Raw genomic sequence first — 22,191 nt, 5'->3', positions numbered from 1 at the left:
GTAGGTCCACGCTAGACAATTAAGCGAATTAAGTCCTGCTTCCAAATTTAAAACAGCGCCAGAAACACATCTTGGGGCCCCAAATATTAACCTTAGAAAGAGGTGTTGGATACTTTCAAAAGATCCTTTGTAATAAGGTAGCCAGATTAGTGACCCAAACAGAGTCTGGGACACCGTTTTGGCTCGAAAAACCCGGATGGTTGCTGGTAGAAATTTTCCACCCTTTGTGTAGTGAAACCGAGCAAGCGCACCAGTTGCCTGCTCAGCCTTGGTCTTTACATGCTTAACATGGGTGCCCCAGCTTAGGGTTTCCTGGGACCAAATCCCCAGGTATTTATAGGAACGTTTTTTTCTAATCAGTCGCTAAGACATGTTTGCACTTTGTTTGAATATAGTTCAGTGTATTCAACAAGGGCGTTTTAAACCTTATTTCAGGGGACGATGGTTACGAGCAGATTTCAAGTGACGAAGATGGAATTGCTGACTTGGAACGTGAGACATTCAAGTATCCAAGCTTTGATATAGAGTACACCGCTGAGGATCTGGCCAGAGTGCCCCCCGTGACCTACGATCCTTTTGATAGGGAGCTCGGGCCACTTCTGTACTTTGGCTGTCCCTACAAGACCACTTTTGAGATGGAAGTTGCTAAAATGAGAGATCAGGATCCAGACAAGGAAAATTCTGGGGCAGTTGAGGCCTCCGTTAAATTAACTGAACTCCTGGAATTATATCAGGAGGAGAGAGGTGCAAAGTGGGTCACTGCTTTGGAAGAAATTCCAAGTTTAATAGTGAAAGGACTGAGCTACTTTCAGTTAAAGGACACAAATCAGGATTATATAAGCCAGTTGGTTGACTGGACGATGCAATCTTTAAACTTGCAGGTAGCCCTGAGACAGCCCATTGCTTTGAATGTCCGTCAGCTTAAAGCTGGGACAAAACTTGTCTCCTCGCTGGCAGAATGTGGAACTCGAGGAATAGCAGGACTCCTGCAAGCGGGAGTAGTCAGTTCTTTATTTGAACTGCTCTTTGCGGATCATGTCTCTTCTTCCCTTAAGCTTAATGCATTCAAAGCTTTGGATAGTGTCATCAGCATGACGGAAGGAATGGAGGTTTTTTTGAGGAGTGGCTTAGAGGCACACGAAAAAAGTGGTTATCAGCGACTACTGGAGCTTATCTTGCTGGATCAGACTGTAAGAGTAGTCACTGCAGGGTCTGCAATTCTACAGAAATGCCACTTCTATGAGATTTTGTCTGAGGTCAAGAAGTTTGCCGATCAGTTGTCGGAAAATCCTCCGTCCCTTCCTAATCATTCTGAGCCTGAGCAGGATCCGGATACTGAGCAGGATCAGGACACTGATGTGGAGGCCCCGATGGATATGGACAACCTTTTGGAGTCCTCCAGTATGAGTGAAGGAGAAGTAGAGAAGCTTATTAACTTTTTGGATGAAATTTTGCATTTGATGGAGAATGCCCCTCATACAATGATCCAGCCGCCTGTGAAATCTTTTCCGACAACAGCACGTATTACAGGACCCCCAGAAAGGGATGACCCTTTCCCAGTCCTCTTCAGGTAAGTGGACTTAGTTGTGTTTAATATGTTCTGAAGGTTACCAGTTTGTTTGTTCTTCCCCGTCCTGATTGTCAGCCCATGTGCTTGTGCATTGTTTAAGAAGGGACATGGTTGTGTTCTAATATTGGAGATGTTTCAACCTAGACTAGTCTCTTTCTCTCATTTCTATCTGTGCCTTCTGTTTTGCTGTCTCATAACTTTATTTATCTCCCTCTTTTCTCTCTTCATCAAGTCACTTCACTCTTCTCCTTTTAAATCAGTAGGGAAGAGGATAACAAAACTGGGCTTGGACTGCGAGCTATGGATTCAAATTCCCAGTCACAATTACAGCTTACTGGGTGGCCATGGACAAGCCAGACTTTCTCAGGCTAACCCACCTTGCTTTCAGAATGGTTGCAGTGATAAAATGAGGGTAACTGTAGGTCACCCTGAGCTCCTTAGAAGGGCAGAACACAAATATGGCTAATCAGTTCCTTTTTAGGTTCCAGTTCCATAACACATTCTGTTCTTGAGCCCCCCTCCAGCCTCATCTTATCTGCTCTCTCTCTGGCTTCTGAATCGTCCCTATCCTATCACCTGAAACCCTTTTACCCACTTCCACGCCTTGGAAGATTGTAGCTGTTCCTTTGTCATTTCTGTGTTACTGTCTGTCGGTATAGTAGTGATTTCTGTGTTACTGTCTGTTGGTATAGTAGTGATAAATAGTGAATAGTTTTATTTCTGGGCATTTGAGGTCAATTTCCTAAGGCTGTCTGTCTACCTTGCAGAGTCTTTAACAACGCTCTCAGATACTTTCAAGGATGATGCAGCAGCCCTTAAATAAAAGTTCAGGGTGTTTTTTCACCTCTTTTAAAATGAAGAGAAAAACTTAAAAACCATCACTAGTTAAGTGAAGCGTAAGTTCCAGAATTAGATTGTTAGTGTTGCTTTTTGTGTGCGTTGTTGGTAATGCTTTCTTATATTGGTGGGATTTGGTCCTTTGTTCAGAATCACAGTGATGACTTATAATGTGAACATAGACTTGCACTCTTCTTTGTAGACCATTGCATGTACGCTAGCAATCACAAATCAGGGGAGGGGGGTTCTGCTGATGAACTATATTATCGAATGAAATTATGCATACTTCTCTTTGCATTTATCTAGATACCTTCATAATCACCATTTCTTGGAATCTCTCACATTGCTGTTGTCAAATCCAATTACAAATGTGCAACCTGGGGTGCTTCAGGCTGCCAGGGATATATTAAGGTTCCTGGCGCAGTCACAGAAAGGTCTCCTTTTTTTCCTCTCCGAGTACGAAGCCACAAATTTGCTGGTCCGAGCCTTTTGCCAGTTTTCTGATCCTGACCAAGAGGAAGGTCTCCAGACAGATGGTGCGAGCGATGAAGCATTTCCCCTGTGGCTTCTGCATTCAACGCAGACACTGCAGTGCATTTCAGAACTTTTCTGCCACTTCCAGCGCTGTACAACCACAGATGAAACTGACCATTCGGATCTCCTGGGAACACTTCATAATCTTTACTTGATCACTTTCAACCCTGTAGGAAGAGCTGCTGTTGCCCATGTCTTCAGCCTTGAGAAGAACCTCCAGAGTCTTATTACTTTAATGGAGTTCTATTCCAAAGAGGCATTAGGGTAACTCTAATTTTCTCATTTTTGTTAAGTAATCTTTAGGATTTGTGCTTTGAAATGGGTATTTTAGGTCAGTGTGGGTTTTGCAAATGCTTAATTTGGGATATGTTCCTTATGATGGTACAGAATCCTGCTTCTAATCCTTTCCCCTTTTCCCTTCTTTGGAAAGTTTTTTTTGAAGGAATGACCCAGGTGTTCTTATTTATGGGATGGTAGAAACTCACACCCCCCAGCAATAGTGTATGTGTGTTTGTAGTTGGGCTATGAAGTAGTGTCCTGTTCCTCCCAGTCGGTATCTACTGATTTGGCGGCAATTATGACTGAGCAGAAAGGAAATCCTCAAGATTCTTGAAGAGATAAACATCTCTCCCCCCCACCCGCCTTTGAAATGGGCAGGTTTAGCATGACAGGGTTTGAAAACATTAGATCTACAGCCTATAAATCTGCTACTTCATCTGAAAAATAGAACCATAGATGATGTGAAAGAATAGCAAGGAGTGACACGAAACATTTTAAAACAAAAGACTGTGTACCGATTGGGACGTTACAGTCATGGCAAGGGGTATAGGTAATATAAGTGCATCGCGCTTCCTCTTATCATTTGCATTTCTATCCGTGTGGAAAAAATCTTCAGGTGATCTGCATATTGGACACCGCAAAAAGACTTGTATGTGGTGGAAATCTAGGCAAACAGGAAGAGTTAGGCCTGACTGTTGTACTTTCTTTTCTTTCACGGTATATCTCATGCTAGTCTGAATCTAGTTAGCAGACAACATTGCTATACTTGCAACAGATTTTTTTGGTCTTGTCACACAGCCATTGGAAATTATTTGTGGAAATAATTGAGGCTGAAAGATCCTCCCCCCTCCCAAAGTTCTTGGAATAGGCTTCTGAAAAAGAAGTCTAAAGGGAAGAGTTCTAATCTGATTTGTGCTTGGGTTTGGGTTGCATGAATGCAATTTCATTTTTTAAAGTGATCCATTCAAAAATATTATTTTTCCCTCCTGTTTTAATATATTAGGTAAGTAGTTTTGAATCATGCTCTTGTGCATTGTTACACCAGAATAATGCATTGTGAATCAGGGCTGGGGAACCTTTGGGCCTCAAGATATTGGGCTACAAGTCCCATCATGCATTTAACAACATGAACTGAGTTTGTTTGTTTGTTTTTAGTGGACCCCAGAATACCTGTTTATATAAGGATATTTTTGTTTTTATGCTTTTTATATTTTTAAACTTCATATATTTGTTTTTAATGCTTACTGTTTTTAACTTTTGTAAACCGCCCAGAGAGCTTTGGCTATGGGGCGGTATATAAATGCAATCAATCAATCAATCAATCAATCAATCATGCCTCACTACTGGCCATGCTGCCTAAGGCTGATGGGAGTTGGATACATCGACATCTAAAGGTCCGCAAGTATCTCATCCCTGATGAAGATAAAAAACTAAATTCGCAATCAAATAGTGGGTTTACAGAGCATATTCACAGCTGTTGGTTGTGCAGTGGTGATGAATGTTTGAGTCCAGAACAGTCCTGCTCTATCACCTTTGTAGGCTATTGCTTGATTCTATTCAGTGTAATTCACTTTTCTCTTTGAGTTCTGAAAATTTAAAGGGGGTAATGAAAAGTGATGCATCTAAAGGTGTAAGGGCTGTGTAAATTAACATTTGATGGATTGATAACGTGTCTCCCACTTATTGTAGTAAGAACTTTTTTTATTCTCCTCTGTACAAAATCATGTAAATCAAAATCTGACATGCCTTGGAAGTTGACTTGTAAGTGTTGCAATTTTTATTTTTTTAAAAAAATCTCTTGTTTCAGCGATTCCAAGTCAAAGAAGTCAGTTGCCTATAATTATGCCTGTATCCTTGTTTTGCTGGTGGTTCAGTCCTCCGGCGATGTCCAAATGCTTGAGCATTATTCCGCACCCCTTTTGAAGCTTTGCAAAGCTGATGAAAATAACACCAAATTGCAAGGTACAGTAGTTGAAACAATTCAGGAGAATCCTTTCTGGTGTCTGTAAAAAGGATGTTCTGACTCTCTGGCTTTTGATAATGTGTGTAATGAGATTCCTTTTCAATGTAGAGATTACTAGGTTGAATCAAAAGCTGTGTGGCCCTTTCTCCTGTTATCAAAGAGGTTTTGAAACATGAAAAGCTTCCTAGTTGGTGGAAATAATTTGATAATTGCTGAAAATGTTCCTTCTTTGAAATCCTCTAAGAAGGCAGATGTTTGCCTCCTGTGTTTCTTCAAACTCCCCCCTCCCCTTCCATTAGTGCACTTCTTAATGCATTTGTACAACTTTAAGACATAGTGGCCAGGATCCAAAGAACTGTACAGCTTTCCCAATGTTGGGAAGTGTGTTTCTTGAATAGCAGTCTCTCCTGTCCCCTATGCCAATTGGTAAATGGTTTTGAAATGAAAGGACTATTAAAAACATTTTGTGGTATGGCTTGCGGGGTGGCGGTGGGGGTTCTGCTGTCAAATAGCCATTTTTAATAAATAAATAAATCTCAGTGTGTGTACCCAATGTCTTGCAGGCATCTAATGTAGTTATCTGAAAGACCGTATCCTCCCTTTCGAGCCTGCCCGTGCCCTGAGATTTTCAGGGGAGGGCCTTCTCTCAGTCCCACCACCATCACAGGCACATCTGCTGAGAACGTGGAAGAGGGCCTTCTTAGTGGTTGCTCCAGGGCTCTGGAACTCCCTTCCCAGGAAAGCTAGAATGGCTCCCACATTGCTATGCTTCTGGGGGCAGGCAAAACACTATTTGTTAAATCAAATTGACTTAATACTCAGGATTCATTAAATGGAATGTTGCAGCTGTGCTTGGCAAAATGATCTTTTTGAGCAAGTATGGAGCAGTGGTTCAAATAGCTAATTGCAATTAATGAGTCCAGTATGAAATACCCCTACCTAAAATAGCAATCCTGTGTATTTGGGAGTAAAATGGATTGAAATAGATGGCTTTATTCCGAAGTAAATATGCTTAGGGATTAAGTCAGACTTTGATTAATTTTATTAACACTATTTAGGAGAGAAAAGTATATCTTTGATAGTATATGAATACAACTGTCTTTATCAGAAGGGTATGATTATGATAAATAGAAAAAATAGATCTTTAGCAGTGTTTGTGGTACTCTGATTCTTACATCGAGGAGGAGATCACCTGAAGAGATCACATATTAAAAATAATTTCAAAACAAACAATTTAAATTTGACTCACATGTATATGTTGGGTCTCCATTGTTTGAATTAAAGCATTTTAAAGCTGTTATAAAGACAAAACTGATTTGTACCCAAGGAAAAGCCTGCTACTCCAAAGCTTGTCACAGTATTTGAATATATTTTTTTTTCATAATCTAACCAATCAAGTTGCCTTATTTGTCTTTAGAACTTGGTAAATGGCTGGAGCCTTTGAAAACCCTTCGGTTTGAAATTAATTGTATCCCAAATCTCATTGAATACATTAAACAGGTTAGTAAAAAGAATAATGTCTGCTTTGATTTTTTTTTAGTTTTACCTTTTGCAATATGCATACAATACTTTCCTAACTGTATAGGAGAACTTCTGTTTTATCGTAGTTTTAACAAATAGGATTAATATAAAGACTGCTAGGCACTCATTTATTCAGAAATGTTTTATTATAATTAAATTCTGTATATGAATATTTTGAACGGCCTGTTGTACATTTAGTGCACCCCTCAATAATAAAACAGACTTTAAAAGCATGTTATTTTAAGCAGCATGTTGCTTATTTCTAATAGTGCTCTTTTAAATGCTAAACTAGATGTGACATTATTCATACAATTGCTAATTAGATTAATTTTTTTAAAAGAGCTGTGGAGAGGGAGGATTTGATTGTGACCATGGAGTTCTGATCTAGATCGGGGATCCCATGGCTGCCATTTGCATTGGGATCCCCGATCCAGATTGAAGCCAAAGCAGTGGTAAAGACTAAAAAAACCCACCTCCAGGTGTGGACCTAATCCATCTTGTGTCCTATCCCATCCCCAGATGGTATTTTCTGAAACATTAATTAAATTAGCAATTGTGTTGCTAGGAATTCTTGGAAGAATGTTGGACTAGACGGACATTGGTCTGATCCAGCAAGGAGATTTTTACGTTTCTAAGTAAGAGTACATACTTAGGATCACATAACATAGAATAGTTAAGCCTTAACTGTTAAATGTTGAGTATGCACTGTTCTAAAACCTAGAAACCATTGATGGATTACAGGTATTCTTGGGGGGTTGGAAGGATAGAGCATATAAGAGAGCTCCGGCTATTGGGCGGTATAGAAATGTAATAAATAAATAAATAAATAAAGACTGAACTCAGCCTACCTATTGTTGTACAGAAACAAAGCCGATTTGTCTGATGCATTTTTCTTGCATATTTATCTTTAATAATCTGAATTGTATTTTTATATTTTAAAGAACATTGATAGCTTGATGACCCAGGAAGGAGTTGGTCTTCCTACAGCACTTCGAGTTCTATGCCATATTGCATGCCCACCACCACCTGTCGAAGGTATAATACTTGTTTCCACCTCTTGTTTCTCATTAATTAGAGTAGGGGTCACCAGCTTTTTTGGACCTGTGGGCACATTTATTAGTTTGGGAAACTGTTGTGGGCACTGTCACAAAATGGCTCCCATAGAGTATGTGGCTAGAGAAAAATACGCAAAGGGGGAATGTCTGTGTGGCTGGAAGATTGAGTGAGGCCAGGAAGCAACTCTTGCCTTCTCTTCCTGCCTGCCAAACAGCTTGATCAGCAGCAGGTTCAGAAACAGGAAGGAGGACCTAGTGCCTGAATGTTTTTCAAGTCTTTTTTCTATTGAAGTGCTGCTTTTTTTTTTTTAAGGGGCAGGCACTGGAGAACTTTGCAAGCACTGTTGAAGGTCCCCGCAGGTGCTGTGCTGTGGACCCTTGCATTAGAGTATTTCAGATTTAAGCACACTTAATGCAGTGATGCTGAAATATATTATTGTTTGCTTGCAACACCTTATTTGCCGATTGAGCATGTACATTTTGGGGTTCTTAAAAGTCTTCATTAAGAAAACCGTAACACGGAGAAATTTTCTGTAACTTCAATATGTTTCTTAACTGAGAGTACTATGAAATGTGAAGAAAGATTTCTCTTTCTTTCTTGTCCCCGTGCTGAAGGTCAGCAGAAGGACCTTAAGTGGAACCTTGCAGTTATTCAGCTGTTCTCTTCCGAAGGAATGGACACTTTTATCCGAGTTCTGCAAAAGCTAAACAGCATCCTGATTCAGCCCTGGAGGCTCCATGTCAACATGGGAACCACCCTTCATAGAGTCACTACAATCTCCATGGCCCGATGCACCCTCGCCCTCCTGAAAACCATGTTAACTGAGCTGTTACGGGGAGGATCCTTTGAGTTCAAAGATATGCGTGTTCCTTCAGCACTTATTTCTTTACACATGCTTTTGTGTTCCATTCCCCTTTCGGGACGTTTAGACAGTGATGAACAAAAAATCCAGAATGATATCGTTGATATTTTGTTGACTTTTACCCAGGGTGTTAATGAAAAGCTAACCATCTCAGAAGAAACTCTGGCCAATAATACTTGGTCACTCATGCTAAAAGAGGTTCTCACTTCTGTTCTGAGAATTCCCGAAGGATTTTTCTCTGGTCTTATACTGCTTTCTGAATTGCTCCCTCTTCCACTGCCCATGCAAACCACTCAGGTATGTAAAAACTGTGAATTGAGTTTTAAAGTAAAAGTAAATAAAAAGATTGAGATGAAGAGGGTGGATAGGTAAGAAGTGACCACTGAGGAGCTGTGCAATGTACTTGTCACTTCGACACATTGTGTTTGAAAGCAATATCTACATATGTGGAAACTCATTTTGTTTGTGGCTAGAGAAATAGAAATGTATAGAAATGTAATAAATAAATAAATAGAGTCACCCCACCGCTTTCCCAGTATTTTAACAGTGTAGTATATATGTATTCACTTAATCATTCTGAACTGTATGTCCTGCTAACTAGTCTACCAGCAGATTTTTGTGTAATTGGATAAGGTGTGTATTAGTTGAAGTTGTTGCACAGGGCCAATATTTTCCCTTAAGTTTATTGTTACCCTGTTTATTGTTAGTTCTTTGGCTGAGCCCCAGTTCATGCATTCAAAGATCCCTCTATACAGGGCAGACCTGTGACTGCAGCCTTGTGACAGAAGTAACGTATGAGCTGGGCCCTCCACACCACTGGCTCATTTGCAGGCCCTGCTGCGCTATTTCTCTTCAAAGTGTGTGTCTATGGGGTGGGGGGATAGACCAAGAAATCATGCAAGTAGGGCCTCTATGCAATTAAGGCATCCCCCATGTAGAGTGTGGTTCCCTACTCGCCTGCAGTGAGGGAGTTCCTCTGTGGGAGGACTATTGAATGTAAGTTTACACATTGTCCTTGGCAACTAGTGGGAACTGTAGGGTCCCTTCTTGTGTGACTGTCCAGCTCTTTTGTTTTCAGTGGAAGGTAGTTGGAGGTAGATTGCTAAACGCATGTTCAGGCAGGTGGGAGTGAAACCACATTTGGTTGTTCCATTGGTCTGTTTCCCCCCCTCAGGTTCTGTTTGATTTCTTGCTTTTGCTATACCTGGAATTAAGTCGTCAAACTGTTTCAATTTTTAGTTTAGGTTTTCTCTTTGCCAAACAAATGTTTTGCGTTTTGTAGCTTTCAAAGGCTTGTTCTGTTTTTCTGCTGGTAGGTCATTGATCCACACGACATATCGGTGGCTCTCAACACCAGAAAGCTATGGAGCATGCATCTTCACGTTCAAGCCAAATTGCTGCAAGAAATAGTCCGATCCTTCTCTGGCTCCACCTGTCAGCCTATCCAGCACATGCTAAGGCGCATCTGTGTTCAGTTGTGTGACTTGGCCTCACCAACTGCTCTCCTTATTATGAGGACTGTACTAGATCTGCTTGTAGAAGATCTACAAAGGTATACTGTGCTACTTTGTCCCAAAGGTTTTTTTAAGTACCAGCCAAATTGATCCCGTTAGCCATAGTCATGCCTGCTGTGCATAGAAGTTCCTGTATGTTGAGGCTGGGAAATGGGCTTTGCATCCCTTCCTATCTTGCTCTTCTCATCAGTCAGCGTCAGCTGCCTTGGTCCTGGCCCTTCTGTTTCTCCCTTTGCATGGTGTGCACTTCGTCTCCTGGGTATGTCCTGGAGGGTGGAAGTTGGTGCCAGTGGGAGGAGCACAGGGCTGTGGTTTATTGATTCATGACCAACAGGGGTGTGCTTTGGAGGGGAAACCGTTATAGACTGGTGTTGAGAGCCCTCCCCATCTCACACATGGTTCAATCATGGCCATTCTTTTTAGCGCTTTGTCAAGCTGACACCTTGATCCCTAGCCCAGGTCTGTAGCAGCTGTCTCATCTTTGGTTGTGACTAATTATGCAGTGATCACTATTGGGTGGTAAGTAAACCGATTTGTGGCAAAATCGGTGCCGCTGACATTCTGTATACGTATGTGTGGATCTTTTAGAGAAAACTTCGCAGTTTGTTCTGTCATAAACTTTCATGCACTATGTATGTTTTATCTTCCTAATATGAGCACTGGTGTAATTTCAGCAACCCAGAAGAGAAAGAGAAGCAATACACTGGCCAGACGACCCGTTTGCTTGCATTGCTAGATGCCCTGGCTTCACACAAAGCTTGTAAACTCGCAATTTTGCACCTGATTAATGGAACTGCAAAAGGCGATGAAAAGTATGTGGAAGTTTTCCCGGAGCTTTTGTCTTTAATGCGAACTGCAGGGGACAACATCATTCATCAGCAGTGTGCTGAATACTTGGCTTCTATTTTGCAGTCCCTCTGTGACCAGGTATTTCAAATTGATAATCTAAAGAAGCCTTTGATTTGTTTTGTTGCTGGGTGGGTATTGCCATTATAGTTATACACACATTTAGCAAAGTGTACTCTTATGCATGTGCAGACAACAACAGAATGGAGTAGAGAGGCCTCAGTTTCTTAGGAAAACCTGTGCCTAATGTTGAAGCAAAATCAGGATCTTGTTTGCTGTACCCCTAGTAATGCAACCAACCCATCAAGGCTTAAATTCTTGTTCTTGTTTGCATTTCTGTAGATAATTTTTCCCCTTGAAAAGCTCCTCTAAGCTAAGAGCTGCCAATGTCCTGATTCACTTCTCCTCCAGGTGATATTGTCCCTGAATATGATAAAGAATGTGGAGAGTGAATTGAAGGAGTCCGGATAGAGTGATCCGATTTATGACCAAGAGGTTTCCCCGTTCCCATTATGCTGAAATATGTTACTAGTTTTATTGGCATTGGATGTTTGTACATCATTTTTCCTCTAATTTTTATTTAAGCTTTTTCAGAGGTAACATTGGGCAGGTTCACACATCAAGCTAAGCTACCCTGAAGATAAGCCACCATGGGTTGGTTGTTCACTCGATAACCCATGTAACTCCGAACAGAAAACTAGGCGCACCGTGGCTTGGCATGGGTTATTTCCCCTTAGTTCTCCTGCTTGCTCTTGGCATGTATTCTGGGCATCCTTGTAGCAGAAATTCTCATACACTACATCAACACACTTTGTACAATTGGTCTGGTCACTGCGGAAACTCCCCCGTCTCACTCCCGCATCAGATTGCCAAATACATTTTTTTGAGCCCTTATGAATGTGGTAATGCAATTAAAAACTTATATATTTATTTATTTATTTATTCAGGGTCTTGTGCAAATCCATCCTCTCTGCAAAAATTTGAACACTTCCATAAAAGTACACTGCACCGATCCTTCTGAAATTTTGCATGTTTCTTAACTAGGGCCACCTCTATTCTGTACATCATTTCCATAACAATTTCCTACAAAACCCATAGAAGGATAAGTGCATTCTTTTTTAGAAAGAATGCAAACTGTAAAGGCTACTCTTGCACAAAATGCCCTGCATCTACTCATCTGAAACCTGGCAGGCTTTGATCTCCGCAGATGGGGGAATTATCCCTGCAGATTTCAACCAATTCAGACTAGAAATAAAAATGTTGTCAGCAGTTCCCTTCTTTAAAAACAATATCAACATTTAAAGGTATGTAGCACAAACGCCTTTACCTGTTTGTCATGCGTAATCCTCTCATTCAGGGCTGCTTTGTCTGTGAATTTTATCCAACATAAAAAAAGCTTTAGCTGTTTGTTGATTTCCAGTGATCGTGAATGAGAGGCATGAAGATTTGTGTTTCCAAACTGAGATTAGAATTTGGACCTGACCCAGTTGATCCAAGCCAAATTGGGCTGTTTTCCAAGTCAGAATTTGAACCGAATCTTGTGACTGGTTGCCTTGGAGACTCAAAAACCATTTGCAATATGCCATGATGGCGATCGGTTAAAAGAAGACAAGAGCATTTTGAATCCCAACCATCACCTGTATAGCCATGGCTCTGAAATATGCCTGGGTAGGGTGGCCATATGGAAAGGAGGACAGGGCTCCTGTATCTTTAACTGTTGTAGAGAAAATGCATACAAATGACACCTGCATGCATACAAATAACACCTGCTGAAATTCCCTTTTCATCACAACAGTTAAAAGTGCAGGAGCACCGCACTCTTGACCAGATACAAAAGAGGGTGGGGCTCCTGCAGCTTTAACCGTTGTGATGAAGAGGGAATTTCACCAGGTGCTGCATGCATACAAACGACACATGCTGAAATTCCCTTTTCTCTACAACTGTTAAAGATACAGGAGCCCGGTCCTCCTTTCCATATGGTCATCCTATGCCTGCATATCTTCCTGTTTTCAATAATATTGTGGTTTCTTTTTGCAGGATATTGCACTGGTCTTGCCCAGTTCCTCGGAGAGCACTCTCTCTGAGTTGGAGCAGCTTTCCAATTCGTTGCCGAGCAAGGAACTCATGGCTTCCATCTGTGACAGCCTGCTGGAAACGCTTGCTAATGCTGAAAGTAGCTATAGCTGCCTGCTGACTTGTATCAGGACAATGATGTTCCTCACAGAGCATGATTATGGATTCTGTCACCTGAAGAGGTACAACTTTTTTCTGCCGAACCATTTCTAAATATATCTGTGTTTTTTCTGCAACTGTCGTTCATTTTCGTTGGGGCTTACAAAGCAGATGAAAGGTTACAGTGAGAATCAGGGTGGAAAAATGTTTCAAATTCCTAGTTATAAGTGTCACATTTTTTCATGTTGATAACGTACAATTTTCCTACCCCTGGCAAGAAATATTCAAAGTTAATTATCCAACAAAACCCTTAGGGTAGCATCCAGTGTTAGTCCTATGAAGAGCAGACCCACTGAAATGAATGAGACTTAAGTCACAACTGACTTACCAACTGTTACTGTGTAAGTTCTTACTACTGAAGGTATCGTCTTGTGATACATATATTCTTTATTGGAGATACAATTCGTACTGCTTGGCTGATTAAAGACATTTGGTTGATCCGCATGGGTTTTGTTCTACGGAGTCATCAAATCTGCATAAATTTGCATATGAAGGAACTGTAATTCTGAAGAAAAAAGCATGCTGCTTTTATTTTTGATCAGCCTCCCTGAACCTGGTGTGCTTCAGATGTTTTGTACTACGACTTGCCTCAACCATCTTGGCCAATGCTGAGGGATGTTGGGAGCTGAAGTCCAAAGCATCTGGATGATGGGGAGGCTGCGACAGGGTATTAGCTTAGAAGAGCCATTCCCTTGTGTGAAAGAGAAGGAATTATCTCTTCGAAAGTAAAACCTGGCACTGTAAGCACTTGGATTAAAAATATTTTGTTTTTTTAAAACCTGCTGCCTAGTTAATCAGGGACATGTTTTTATTTGATTAACTGATTAAATGTTGCAACCCTGCATACAGTCGATCAGGGGTTTGCTACACCCTGGAATGGTAACAGTAGCTCAGTTCTTTGACATTTAGCCATGTCTGAATACAAATCCATTTGAAGATGAGAATTTGTGTCTCTGAAATGGTCTATGTTTTATCTGCTTTACATCCGTTGATCACATTTTCTTCATGTGCTATTTTATGTTCTGTGGTTAAAGTATTTCTTTTTGGGATAAAAACAGCTCTTTAAGAAAACACTGTGGTGCTTTGCAAACTGTGCTGAAGCGAGTAATAAGCAGCTTTACTAAGGACACGGGGGAACTTGCCTCTTCTTTTCTGGATTTCATGAGACAGATACTAAATTCTGATGCACTGGTAAGTAAATGTATACAGAGCGTCTTTTCAGAAACTTGGTTTTAATTCAGTGTTCTTGGATAGCATTTTGGCACTGATGAACTCTGCAGGCGATAATGTGGCTGCATTCTTTAAAGAACACAACTGTGGTATCCTTATTTGGTGATAGAAATTATAGCTATCTAAACAAGATGTCAAGCGTAATCCAATCGTCTGTTAGCACTGATTCTCATGACTATTCATTATTTTATTTTTTATTGCCTTAACAATACTCAAGGCTGCTCATATCAGTTTGAAAAGCTAAACAAAAAGCCCATCAAAGCAACAAACAATACAAAATTAAAACTGTAGATAAGGAAAATAATTTACAGCAGGTGAAAACAACTCACAAAGCAAGGGATCAAATAATTGAAACCACTCAACTCAGCAGCTTAAGCATCTGATGGAATAAAAATATCCTAACAGTGGCAAAAAGCTTAAGGATGAAGCTCTAGCTGGTATCACCTTAAAGCAGCCTTTCCCAGCTGAGTGCCTCCTGATGTGTTGGACTACAAGCTTCATCATCCCAGCTGAGGCTGATGGGACTTGTAGTTTAACATATTTGGAAGATGCCAGGTTGGGAAAGGCTGCTTTGAGATGACTTTCCCCTGCAAGATACACACAGTTAATTTTTTTAAAAAAAGTTCCCACATGCCAGGGCTGCATGTTAACATGTCCTGAAAGCTCTACTTTTCTAATGTTCCTCTCATCCTGCCCCAACCTGCTGCCCTCCAGATGTTTTGGGACTATAACTCCCAGCATCCCTGAACATTGGCCATGGTGGCTGGGGCTGATGGGTGTTGTAATCCACAACATTTGGAGGGTACAAGGGGAAGTACTGAATGCTGCTCAAGTGCCAGTGGGACCCACCATTTGTACATGGGATTTCGCATTTTGGATCGGAACCAGGAATATGGGGTAACATTCGTGTCTGGGACAGAGCAGGTCAATGGAGCTCTAGCTGACCTGTCCAGATCCCAAAATGGGTGTTTCCATTGGTTTTGGAGCTTTCTTTATGAAGCACTAAATCCCTGTTGTGCAAGTGGTGAATCCCACTTGTGCAACAGACTTGTTGGGAGCACTGGATACTAACCAAATTGGAGGAGGCTGATTTATCGCATGACCTTTTAACCATGTGAGTATTGAGGAGGAGAAAGATTCTTTCAGCTTCCAGCGGAACTTAAGAATCGGCTGTCTTAAAGAGCAGAATGGGTACATACCTATCTGAAACAAGTTGTACAGAAAATTACTTGTTACAGCCTTTGCAAAAAAACCTTTTAATGTTTCACATTGGTTTGTCATGGAAATTATGTCAGTTTGCAATATTATACATAGCTGTGGTGTGAATTCTGATAAAGTTTGCAACACTTTCTCACGTAGCTACTTTTTAATTAATGTACCTTAGGGGTGTTGTGGGGATGATGGAAGTCTTGTTGAAGTAGATGGAGCCCATCCCACTAGGACAATGGGTCTAACTACTGCAGAATTAAAATATCAGTTAAAAAACAAAGAAGAAACTCCTGAAAATCTGCTCCTTGAACTGGAGAAACTAGTTATGGTAATGTAATTTTCATAATAAACTCTATACTCATTTCTAAACTGCCTTGCTTTATCACTGGATACTTTGTACACATTGTTCAAATTTAAGTTAATAGCTGCTATGTAATACTAATGTTTAGGGGCTAAACAACCCAGCAGTTAACCCGTGGTTTGTTGTTGGGTTAACTTCTGGATTGTTTAGACCCTAAACAACCAGTCGGTCCAGGTTCACACATCACACTGACAACTTCTGATCGGAGGTTGTTTGCAATTCATGGAAGCGGCTCACACGTGGTGTACATCCAGGTGTGTTATGTGCTAAGAATCACTTATGCCATTAAATACTCATATCATGTAATTGGAACAGATTTTGATAGCTCCTTAAAGACTGAAAGACCTATTATGATATAAGATGTGGACTAGAGTTCACTTCCTCAGACGCCTGAAGTGTTTGTCTCTTTGTTGTCTGTTTGCATACAGAGAGAAAGGGTATACAGTGGTGATTCACAACAGCAGTTGCGGGTGATAACATGGTCATCCTAGCTGTATCACCAATTACGGTTCTTGTGAATGATCCCTGTGTTCATCTTGTATACATTTAAGTTTTACATAGGACTTACCACTTACATTTCATAGGCCATTTGGACCTATTATTTATATATTTTCCCTCGCCCTCCTGTACATATATACACCTGCACTTGAAAGTGGACTCTGGTCAATGAAAGCTTACCAGTTTAAAGGTGCCGCCAAAGTCTAAACTGAAATTGCTATTCAGGATTATGTAACTACAAAATCGTAAATCCATGATAATATGCATCTGAAATATATATGGAAGAAGATGCTGCTAATCGGCTGTATCTGTCAGGCAAGCAAGAATATTTAAGTCCTCTCTGAGTGAGTGACGGCAGTGTTTCTCACACAGGAGCATTCTAAAGAAGACGACAGTGTGGAATCTTTATTGGACAACATTGTTGGACTTCGGCAGATGCTGGAATCTGCTGGTGAAGCTTGTTCTCTGAGCGACCAAGATGTAGAACCAATCCTTCCCGCACCAGAATCTCTCCAGCACCTTTTCAATAACAGGTCAAGTGTCAAATGTGCATCTGTGTCCACTGTGATGAATGAAAGTTAGGCGTGTGGATTAGTGTATTTGGGCACAGGTTTACGTCCGTGCCTTTACAAGGGCTCTGTGAAGTACAGCTGAGAATCCCCAACTTCATAGCCTAAGCCCCTCTTTTTTCTCACAGATGATGGGTTGAAGTTCCTGAGAGTTGTTCAATTAAATATTGGTAATGAATGTCATTAAGCCCTGACAACTGGAATTTATTCAAATTGCTCAAGTGTCATTGATGTGGTTCCTTGTTAATCATGACATCTCCTTGTTATTGTCAATATTGCTAAATGGTTTTTCAGAGTCAGCCTTTTCTTTGTAAAGGCTAGAGCCATGTACGTATTGAATAGTCCAATCTTCCTTTTATTATTTATTTTATTTATTTATTACATTTTTATACCACCCAATAGCCAAAGCTCTCTGGGCGGTTCACAAAAATTAAAACCATAAACCATAAAAAATTAAAACCATAAAACCATAAAAGCAAGCAACAATCTAAAAACACAAATACAAAATACAATATAAAAAGCACAACCAGGATAAAACCACACAGCAAAAATTGATATAGGTTAAAATATGGAATTAAGACAGCAAAGTTTTAATTTAAGTTAAATTAGGTGTTAAAATACTGAGAAAATAAAAAGGTCTTCAGCTGGCGATGGAAGGAGTTCACTGTAGGCGCCAAGCGAACCTCTCTGGGGAGCTCGTTCCACAACCGGGGTGCCACGGCAGAGAAAGCCCTCCTCCTCATCAACCCTTCTGAACTAAACATGGAGTCAGTCTATTCCCTCCCCTCGTTCTTTCATTTCTAACATGTGTAAAACTATTTCTAGGTATTTATAACATTGCTTGCTATTTCCAGCTTTTGTGTCTAATAAACCCTTATTTATCATCTATTGATTGTGAACAGTGCTCTAGAGAGGTAGAAGGATGGGGCGTATCTTCTTTAAATAATTAGTATGTGATATAGCCCCTGCCCTAGTGAGCGGTCAGTCTATCGTCAATAAAACAGAAAAACCAAGGGCTTGGTAAAGAAGTAGCAAAGAATGGGACATAGGAGTTCTGGGTTGCAGTGGAGGTGTTGATATGGTAAAGCCATGTTCGTTTGGAAATGCTTTGTTAAAGAAGTGGTTTAGAGGAAGAGAGGAGAGTGGCTTGATCAATGTAAATGGTTGACACTTACTCCATGAATACACTGTGGTGGAGGACACAGCAAATGCTGAGCCCTAATAAAAATGTATTTGATATTGCAGGACTGCATACGTCTTGGCAGATGTGATGGATGACCAGCTGAAGTCTATGTGGTTCTCACCATTCCAGGCTGAAGAAATTGAAACTGACCTTGACATGGTAAAGGGCTTGGATTTAATACTAGCACTGGGTGTGTGAGGTGGAAATAGAATATTTATTGCGTGTTTTTTCAATAAAAATGGACATTTGCATTTTGGGTTGGGGGGGGCAATAGAGAGCTATGGCCAACTCTGGCTTCTACATCTATATAATGTCACTATAGCGGGGCCATGATTTGATCGGAGTCAGCGTGTTGCTTGTGGATTTAAGGCCCCCTTACCTTTTCTCCCATAATTGGAGCACTGGATAAGTGTGTGTGTGTGTGGCATTATTTTATTAACAGGTAAAAATGTAAGGTGTGAAGCAGCCTTGAGCGACAGAAAGGCCTGGTCTCCATTAAGTCCTCCAGGGACTTCATTTAGATTGTTTCTTCCTCTTTGGTCCTATGTTGTGTTGTTTCCTGTTCGAATAATACTGAGTATGACCATCTTGGCTGGGGGAATTGTTGGGTTAAATCTGCTATTGCACAAGCAGGCTTCCACTTGTGCAGTGGGACTTGCCCTTACTCTCAGCCTCCTGTGAACCCCCAAATCTGCTCTGGAAAATTCTCTAACCCCCCCCCCCCCCGAGCAGAACGGGGCAGGGCATGTTAGGGGGCTGTGGGAAATCTGTTCTGCCAGCAGTTTCTCTTCTTCTAGTGGACTGCCAGCATTGATGGCAACCCATTTAAGTGGAATGATTGTCTCACTTTTACAGGTAAAGGTTGACTTAATTGACCTGTCAGAAAAAGGATGCAGTGACTTTGACTTGCAGGCGGAGTTGGAGAGGTCATTTTTGTCAGAGCCTTCCTCTCCCGGTCGGACAAAAACTACAAAAGGCTTTACACTTGGCAAACACAAGCACGAGACATTCATAACTTCCAGGTAACTAGTGGCTTTGTGCCTGCATAAAGTGGATTTGGATTTCCCTCATTTGCACTGATTGCAATAGTTGTAGTCATGGTATTGTGGGATCTGGGTGGACTGTGGCCATTTAAAGGGGTCCAGCACATGATTTTGCTCTGCTGCAGCACACTTCCTATAAACGTGATCTTACGTGAACAATTATATACTGTACCACTCCAAATGTCCTGAGTTCCATATGGATTGTACCAAACTGTGGTGTGAAGTAAAAGAAGGAAAATTCCAGTTTCCCGGTTTTGGGGTTGGGACACATAAAAAAAAGGAGTGGAGGAATAAGAGTTCCTTTGAATGATGGATAATGATGGAACTAACCTGAGCGGGATCTAGCCTGAGGACTGCTTTACTCTGAAGGAATTGACAAGGGATTGGAGGGAACATCTCTCAAGTCTCTAAAACCTTTAGTACTCCACATGTCTCCTAAACCAAGGGGTGGGGAGAGATATTGAAAAAAGGGCTGGGGGAGGACACTGAAATTCCTTTTGGGCTTTGCTTTGAGGTTTAGCAGATGCTGCAGATTGGAACAGTAGGTTATGGGAAGACTGTTTGTATTAATGGCCACTAAAAAGCTTGCTTGAACAACCCACACTAATGTGGCTCAGTAGCAAGAAACTGTGGATGTGAGCTTAGGAAGGATAGGAAGAAGAGGTGTCTTCTGCAAACAGCAGATTTATATGTTTTTTAATTGACTTGTGAAGAATGTGTCAGGGTTCCCATCCATCCATCCATCCATCCATCCATCCATCCATCCATCCATCCATCCATCTATATAATACACACATACACACACACTCTCGATCGATGCCTGGAGAGGCCATTCATGTGTTTTGCTAGTCAAACTATCTTAATGAAATCACTCTGCCAATCTTTTGGGCCTTCCTAGTGGGAAATCCGAATACATTGAACCTGCCAAGAGGGCCCACATTGTGCCCCCGCCAAGAGGAAGAGGCAGGGGAGCCTTTGGCCAAGGCATTCGGCCCCACGATATCTTTCGTCAGAGGAAGCAGAACACAAGCAGGCCACCCTCGATGCATGTCGACGACTTTGTGGCTGCAGAGAGCAAGGAAGTGGTTCCACCAGATGGGATTCCTCCTCCCAAGAGGCCACCAAAAGTGTCACAGAAGATCTCTTCGCGTGGTGGGTTCTCAGGGAACCGAGGAGGGCGAGGAGCCTTTCACAGCCAGAATAGGTTCTTCACACCACCTGCTTCGAAGGGTAAGTCCTCTGGTCTGCTTGGAATATGGTGGGCTTTTTGCCCTTTGCGAAACTGAGTTGAGAGAGAGATTCATTTATCCAGGATATTTCTTAAAGTTTAGATTAGCACTGCTGTTACTATTCATCACTGCAGGTTAAAGGCATGTTATACAAGTCCTCTACATCAGGTGTGGGGAATTTTTTGCCTTCCCTAGGTTCTGGCCTACAACTCCCATCCAGCATAGCGGATGGTGATGGATGAGAGGAGTTGTGGGCCAAAATATCTGGATGGCCACAAGTTGCCTACTCCTGCTCTACGTTCCTTGGTTCTCACTCCCAACACCCTTGTTACTATTCCTGTTTTACAGATTGCTCAAGGCCATTCATGAGTCTATGGCAAATGCAAGACTTACATCTCAAATTTGAACCCAACACTCATTCTACTTGGCTAAGCTATAGTGCTGGCTTCTCTCATTTTAAATGAACACAATGCCCTGTGACTCAGATGTGTAATCGAATATTAAGAAATTTAAATTATCGCCAATCCATGAATGACTAAGCGATTGTGTTTTTTATTTAGGGAACTATAGCCGCCGTGAAGGAGCTAGAGGGTCTAGCTGGAGCGCACAAAGTTCTCCACGAGGGACTTACAATGAAAGCAGAGGGGGCCAAAGCAATTTTAACAGGGGCCCACTTCCACCTCTGAGGCCATTAAGTTCTGCAGGTACGTGGTTTTTTCATAGTATGTTACAAATAAATGCTGTTAGTTGAGTCAGTGATATTTGTATTTATACCAACTTTTCCGCTCTATTTGAAGCACCCGCTGCACCTTGCAGAATAAGTAAAAATAAAAATGGTAAAAACACAGCGAAATCCAAAGTTAAAAGAGACGTTGGCCAGTATCTAATGCTACCGTGGTGCTAGCAGAAATGCGCTAGTGCAACAATGGGAGTTTTAAACGTGTTTATAATGGAGAATACCAAAAGCCAGGGTTGTGCTGAGTGGAGGCAGGTGGCTCTGTTGTAAGTGGGCCGGTGAATCCGCTTTGGGTTTCAGCCCAAATCAGTCTTAACTGTAAAACTCCTTTAGAGTTCTGATTGCAACCTGGAGTGGATTCACCACCCCACTTGTATCAGAGCCACCCGCTGCCACTGGTTGTGCTGTTCAATGTGATGATTCTACAATATGTTCTGAGCAAATCCTCATAGTTCATGTTTGTGGCCTGGTAGCAAGTCTTACATTCATTGGAACTCTGTGTAGGTGTGCGTAGAATTCCAACCCTAATTTTTATTATTTATTTATTGCATTTGTATCCCGTCTTTTCCCCTCCAAGGAACCCAGGGTGGCATACATAATCCTCCTCCTCTCATTTTTTCCCCTCACAACAACAACCCTGTGAGGTGGGTTGGGCTGAGAGTCTGTGACTGGCCCAAAGTCACCCAGTGAGTTTCCATGGCCGAGTGGAACCTGGATCTCCCGACTCCCAGTCCAACACTTTTAGCCACTATGCCACACTGGCTCTCAGTTGCCTTCCTGTCGTGTGTAGATCAGTGTCTTGAACCTTTGGCTAGTGTGATGGCACAGATTCTCTGTACCGTAAGGGCAATCTTTATGTTGAATTGCTAATACTACCATAGACTAGGAGCTGTTTCAAGAGGCCTCACAGAGGAGAGTG

At 41.5% G+C, this 22,191-nt stretch overlaps 1 protein-coding gene across 1 annotated transcript in view; it reads left to right on the top strand.

The window, feature by feature from the left end:
• Window positions 1-22,191, top strand: part of VIRMA (vir like m6A methyltransferase associated) — a 40,267-nt gene that overhangs the window by 17,408 nt on the left and 668 nt on the right. The window contains 16 exon segments of the mRNA XM_063130956.1: window positions 436-1,570; window positions 2,714-3,205; window positions 5,028-5,182; window positions 6,601-6,683; window positions 7,646-7,739; window positions 8,375-8,919; window positions 9,939-10,174; window positions 10,811-11,063; window positions 13,020-13,237; window positions 14,273-14,405; window positions 15,829-15,981; window positions 16,885-17,045; window positions 18,327-18,423; window positions 19,120-19,286; window positions 20,206-20,537; window positions 21,097-21,240. Coding sequence (XP_062987026.1) covers window positions 436-1,570; window positions 2,714-3,205; window positions 5,028-5,182; window positions 6,601-6,683; window positions 7,646-7,739; window positions 8,375-8,919; window positions 9,939-10,174; window positions 10,811-11,063; window positions 13,020-13,237; window positions 14,273-14,405; window positions 15,829-15,981; window positions 16,885-17,045; window positions 18,327-18,423; window positions 19,120-19,286; window positions 20,206-20,537; window positions 21,097-21,240 — 4,398 coding nt within the window.

Source organism: Elgaria multicarinata, chromosome 7, assembly GCF_023053635.1.
Source record: "Elgaria multicarinata webbii isolate HBS135686 ecotype San Diego chromosome 7, rElgMul1.1.pri, whole genome shotgun sequence".
Lineage (NCBI taxonomy): Eukaryota > Metazoa > Chordata > Lepidosauria > Squamata > Anguidae > Elgaria > Elgaria multicarinata.
Note: the sequence above shows the minus strand (reverse complement) of the source record. Positions and strands in the feature narration are given on the sequence as shown.